This window comes from Colias croceus, chromosome 25, assembly GCF_905220415.1.
Source record: "Colias croceus chromosome 25, ilColCroc2.1".
Lineage (NCBI taxonomy): Eukaryota > Metazoa > Arthropoda > Insecta > Lepidoptera > Pieridae > Colias > Colias croceus.
The window spans coordinates 5610260-5616593 of NC_059561.1; the positions used below are offsets into that span (position 1 = coordinate 5610260).

At 32.9% G+C, this 6334-nt stretch overlaps 1 protein-coding gene across 2 annotated transcripts; it reads right to left on the reverse strand.

Moving 5' to 3' along the window:
* Positions 1-300: 300 nt before the first annotated feature.
* LOC123703232 (YY1-associated factor 2) lies at positions 301-6077 on the reverse strand. 2 transcript variants are annotated; one of them, XM_045651167.1, is made up of 4 exons: positions 5781-6077; positions 1602-1771; positions 1032-1155; positions 301-849 (listed from the first exon to the last, which is right to left on the reverse strand). In XM_045651167.1, exons 1-3 carry the CDS (start codon positions 5914-5916, stop codon positions 1051-1053), a joined length of 411 nt encoding a protein of 136 aa, XP_045507123.1. In that variant the 5' UTR covers positions 5917-6077; the 3' UTR covers positions 301-849; positions 1032-1050. The 2 variants fall into 2 exon arrangements, with proteins under 2 accessions (XP_045507123.1, XP_045507122.1); XM_045651166.1 differs by having other exon boundaries at positions 301-1155.
* Positions 6078-6334: the final 257 nt, after the last annotated feature.

The window sequence follows — 6334 nt, forward strand, 5'->3', positions numbered from 1 at the left end:
TAAAAAGTATTAAATAAAAATAACTGCGTTAAAAACAACCGACTTCAAAAACGGAAAAGTAAGAAATAAAAAAGATTTGATATTATTAATTACTACATATTATTTTTATGTGCTATTTATTAAATAGGTTTGAAGTCGGTGCCAAACACTAAGCACTTAGTATTAAGCCCATGCACCGACATCAAACCTTTTTAGTAAATAGCACATAAAAATAATATGTAGTAATTAATAATATCAAATCTTTTTTATTTCTTACTTTTCCGTTTTTGAAGTCGGTTGTTTTTAACGCAGTTATTTTTATTAAACAATACCTTTTACGTAATGACGCTCTTATCTAAATGTTTTTATTCATAAAACAGTAATGAATAATTTATCATAATTGATTGCTTAAAAGGGTGAAAGGGTAATCAATATCCATTAATTTAAAGGTGCGAATCATGGCTAGGTAAGAATTGGCGCGCAAACTTTAAGCATTTTTTTTTATCCTGGAGTGACGTCATTTCCTTTACCCTTTTAAGTCAATAACCTCCAAATTCACAAATTGTACTAAATTTTAAAAGACTATACTGACTAATTAAAAAATGACATGTTTCTTTTAAAGTACCATAGATTATAGAACAATAATTTCGAAGCATCTTTCAAAACTAAGTAATTTTTGAATCTTGAAGGATCTCACAAAAAAATCGATTGTATAATATTATTTAATTATTACGATAGTATCAATATAAAAACATTTTATTTTGAAATTTTTTCGACGTCATGCAATCAATAAAAATATAAATTATTTTTATACATAATATAAACAATAAAAGCGTCATTATAAAATGCGAAGTACCAGGGGCACATAATTTTGCCGAGGGGGTTGCGGAAGAATTCTAACAAATACCCGCGGCCCCCTCATTAAAGCGGCTCGACGGAACACAGTGGGGTTTTAGTCGGTAAGAATCCGACATAACCCACGGCACCTTCCCCGGGGGCCGTGGGTATCTTTGGAAGATTTCCCCACTATAAAAAAAAAAGGGGCACATAATTTGTATGGAAGTTAAGAGATCACGGTCGCGCGTCATTGGACGATTCGACGTCACTCGAACTGCTGGAAACGGACTTCTTCGGCTTGTATTCTGTTATGACTACTGTTACACCGCTTACGGTTACCTTGTGGGGGAATAATGTGGTTAGAAATGGTTATGACTTGTGGCACATGTGACTAGTAAGATTCGGTGTAAGTGCTAGCCTATTAACGACGAAGACAATAACACTTCTTTACAAATCCTCCGATTATGTGAAATTAACACGTTTAATTGATCTAATAATAATCACAGGTAACAAGTATCTCCCGGCATTTACACAAAATCGTCACACACATAATGATGATGCATAGACATGCTGCTTAACGCAAAACCTTGTAAGAAAGTTCTCTTCTTAAAGGAGAGCCTTGCATCACTGCTCAATAATACCTCTAACTTTATAAACTGAAGAGAACATCACCTAGACATATATTCAAGACAGCATTCATCAGGCAGCCCACCTGCCTATTTGCTGGCTTGACATAAAAAGACAAGCATTTGTCCTTAATAGCCTATTAAAAAAAAAAAGCTCACCTCTCTGGTCTGCGCGGAGCTCCTATCAACATTATTAAGTCTGGGCGGTCGGCGTTTCTTCTTAAGCGAGTTGGCTGACCTGGGCCGTTTCTGCGAGCTGGTCGGCGCTGTGCCCGCAGCTTGCGCGGCGACCAGCGCCGGGTTGATACGGGGCTTCCGTGTTGAGGTACCTTTGAAGAATGGCCTTTTAGAGCTTGCTTTAAAAATTCTAGCATTTCTGTAGAGTCGAAGTGAAATCCCGTGGGAGTGAGACGTTTCACCACGCTAAAGTTGAATTGGTCACTAACTTCCTAACTATCCTCAGACACTTTCACATTTTATAACATTAGTAAAAGCGTGTGTAAATCGAAATTAGATGTTGAAGATTACAGGTTGTTGGTTTTTGGAGATATTAAATTGGGAAACAATTTATTAAACAATTTCTGGAAAACTCGGAAGATTCGGAAAACGCCTATGATTTATTTTTGATAATGTAAGTGTTCGTTTTGACAACTAGCAGGTATATATTGATAAGAATTACATTACAATACTTATGCTAGACGTATTTTATATACAACGCTTAGATATTAATCTACACGACTATCCACTATACAAAACAGCCCCTCAAGTTTGAAATTTGTAACGCCCTTTCTATTCCGAACCGATATTCTAATATTCAAGTTATACCTCAAGTATAGGGGTTAATGCGAGAACTGTGTCGCAAAACCACGTTCCCAGCAAATTGAATTCTAAGACATTTCGGATTGCCTCGAGCCAAGTCTGAGAGGCAATTTCTGGGAATCTATAGGCCTAAATACTGGAGTATATGTATCTATGGTATATCCAAGACTCGGAGATTGGTATATAACGTGGTTTATTAAATATGTAGCTCTCATTTCAGCGTTAAGAGGGTTTCAAAAGTTCGATGCTTATTGTAACGATAACGTGAGTGTTATTTTCTAAATAGTAGTAACTAATGTAGGAATTTACCACATAATAAATATGTTTAATATCACAATTGTATTTATATTTACATTTTAACGTCAACGTCAGAAAATCGTTAAAATCTGTCCATCAATTTCGAGCAGATTCCTGATGGAACCGATAAATTTGATTATATCCCTCTTTCTAAAATACAAGCCCGAGCACAATATCCTATCGACCTATTATCTGAAAATACCTTGACCAAAGTCCCAAGGAAAGGAAAAATTAATATTTAACATCAGGGCCGAACCTTTTAGATAACCCGAAACCATAATTCCACTCCTTGTTCCTCATCTACGATTCTACGATATTACTATGATCAATTAACTGTCGAAAAAATTAGACTTCAACGATCTAAAGTAAAGCTCCACAAATCCTCTAACGAAGAACTTTCAAGTTGCATAACATGCACATACTAAAGCGATATTATAGCACTACGTATAAGGTACCTAGTTTCTAGAAATTTATCAAACGGGACACGCTTATCGTGACCCAGTTACGCGAACGTCGGAATGCGGAGGCGACCCTATCTCTGAATACCAATGACCATCTTCTTCTATAATTTAACATAAATTACATAAATTTTGAAGAAAATTATATATGGATTTTGTAAATCGCCATTTTTTACCACATATTACGACCTACTACGTTTCTTCCACGGTCAATAGGTGGACAGGGCCCGTCTACTTGAGACTATGTAAAATCTACTTTAAATATTTTTGCTTTTCTATTATCTAATTAGGCATATATTTATGATAGCACTAGTACAGTATAGAACTTCACTATAAATTTCATATAGGATTATCAAGGCATATTTCTAGTATTTAGCGGTTTTAGATAGACGCAATAATGTATGTGTGATCAAAGAACTCACATTTAGGTCATGATATTATGTTTACAAGAGATATTATGGCGTACTGAAATACGCGAAAAGAGCTCGACTGCATATTTCCTTACTCGTAAGACAATAATTCATTCATGTGATAACTAGTCAGAATTATTCTATAAATGTAACATAACCAATAATCTACCCAGTCCATTCTACTCTTTAAGGTTTTATCTATTACCTTTAAATGTCGTTGAAATGTCTAGTTAGATAATTGAATCAAATAGATTAAAATTAAACTTCAGTATAATTTATGTATATTCACAAAAAAAAAATACATAAACAGTATCTACTTAAATACTTTAAGAAAAAAAAAGATATATTATAGAATGGAAGATCTAAATATGCTTGCAAAAAAGAAATTCTGAGGGCTTTTCTTGTGTGTTACGTCTGACAAAGTACACAAAAATATAGGCAGAAGTGATAAATTAACTAATTAATGACTGAATTCAATGTATTGCATATAATCTTCAATCTATATACACACTATACAGTGGACAAAAATCTATTAGAATTACCAAAGGCAACATAGTATGACGCTTCTATGATATTTATTTTGTTGAATATATTGATAGACTCATTTACAAAAGAGTAACAGTCGGACTAAAGTCAACTTCTACAACTTAACAATCTATGACAGCAATTAAAGAGTAAAATAGAAGTAAGATGTAAATGCTTCCAGTATAAAAGTGATGGCGCTGAACAACCTATACACTATACAGCTCTGTTATTTCACATTGGAATGAATACTGCTTTAAGACGTCATGGTTATCCCTCAGGTACATTATGTACACATTGTATACATTTCTAATATTAGATACAAATTGGAAGTTATGATAGTGGAGAGAAAATATGATTGGTATGAGGAAGGCAATTCCTGCACCAAATATAAAAATTAGTTTTACACATGTTAATTAAAATTTAGATATTCGGTAACAATATTTTTAACTGTTATATTTATAATATATTTTATTTTTTGCTGAAAATTATGCTAAGCCATATCGCAATAAATTATAAGACATCACATTAAGATTTAAGAGTAACATCAGTTTCTTATTGCGTGGAAGTCAGTCATATCCTAATCACTACATAGTATAAAACAAAGTCGCTTTTTCTGTCCCTACGTATGCTTAAATCTTAAAAAGTATGCAATGGATTTTGATGCGGTTTTTTTTTAATTGACAGTGATTCAAGAGGAAGGTTTTAGTATATATAGTTTTAAACAAAGCGGGTTAAACCACAGGCAGAAAGCTAGTTAAATATAATTGTCAATATTTGTTTTTATTGATACAAGCATTCACGGCTAGTCAGCGGCTGTATGAAAATTATCACAGATATAACTAGCTGAGCCCCGCGGTTTCACCCGCGTTGCTCAGCTCCTTTTGGTCTTAGCTTGATGATGTATAGCCTATAGCCTTCCTCGATAAATGAACTTTCTAACACCAAAATAATTTTTCAAATCGGACCAGTAGTTCCCGAGATTAGCGCGTTCAAACGAACAAACAAACTCTTCAGCTTTATAATATTAGTATAGATAAATCAGTATTAGCATATATACCTAATTGGAAATTATTCTTTGAAGTTTAGTCGAGAAAATTAAATTAAATACTGTACCTAAAGCTGGCAACACTAAAAGGTCAAAGACTGGTTCAATAACCTCATATTCAGACTTCAGCTGTTCCTATAAGACATAACAATGAGTGAAATGGAAGCTTTTAGGGTAATAGATATAACTTACAATTAGATTAAAAATAAAATAATATAAGAAGTTGGAAGTTATTATTAGATAACAGTTTTACAAAAGGATAAAAAGTATGGGTATCATTGAAACGGGAGTTGATATTTGAGTGAAGTTTAATTTCATCTCTGCTGTATGAATGAGTAAAGTATTTCAACAATTTACAAATATAACAAAAATTTAAACAAAGTATGTATAATGTAATGGTCCAAACAATTTATTTTATTTTTGATAATATGTTTTGTTTATACAGTAAAATTGTTATAATGTCCAGTTTTAGAATTGCAACACTAAGAAATTGTTCATGTGGCTACTCACTATACATATTCAAAAGATATTGATTAGTTTGGCTCAGTCTAGACATGTTAACGACCTAGGTAAACTGATCGATACCGCCGAATTTTTTCTTTGTCTACACATTTGAAGGTTAAAATCGAATTTATTCTGATAAGTAATGCAAATTATCACGTATGCATGCATTATAGCATTGTTTATTACCATAGTATCGTGCTCACCTTTAAAAATGTTGACAGTTTGACCTATATTTACATGAATTCCGTAAAAGTAATAGCATATTGGATGATATAAATACCTTTTCTAACATCACACATTGAACATTTAAAGGCTTCTGCGTTATTTCTATATGTACAAACGCTGCAATCCCAATAATTTTCTTCAAGCACTTTGGAGGGTCGTTTCCCTCTCCGAATTGCATTTTTCTTGTCCATTTTAAACTCACTGACTATTTATAATAATAATTACACATTGATCATAATATCTGTGATGGTACACAACAGTTTTTATCACATTTAGTTGATTTATTTCGTGTATAAACCATTATTTTTGTTATATTGTACATTTAATCGTGCAACACTTCGCCATGACAGATACATTCGGATTCGTCGGTAAAACAGTGCTGGCGCCACTTACCTTATAGTTTCTGTTTTACCGACATGTACAGATAAAATATAGCGAAATTGCAATCATTTTTTTAGCAGCAACACTAAAAATCAAGCCCTTTTTTAAATTTTGATAGATTGATTTTCAGATTTCAGCCAAAGCAAAATCAGCAAGCACTATTTTGATGCTCGTTTATTTAACGCCTAATGCGAAGCCTATAAATTTATATTTTTGAAATGTAATCCA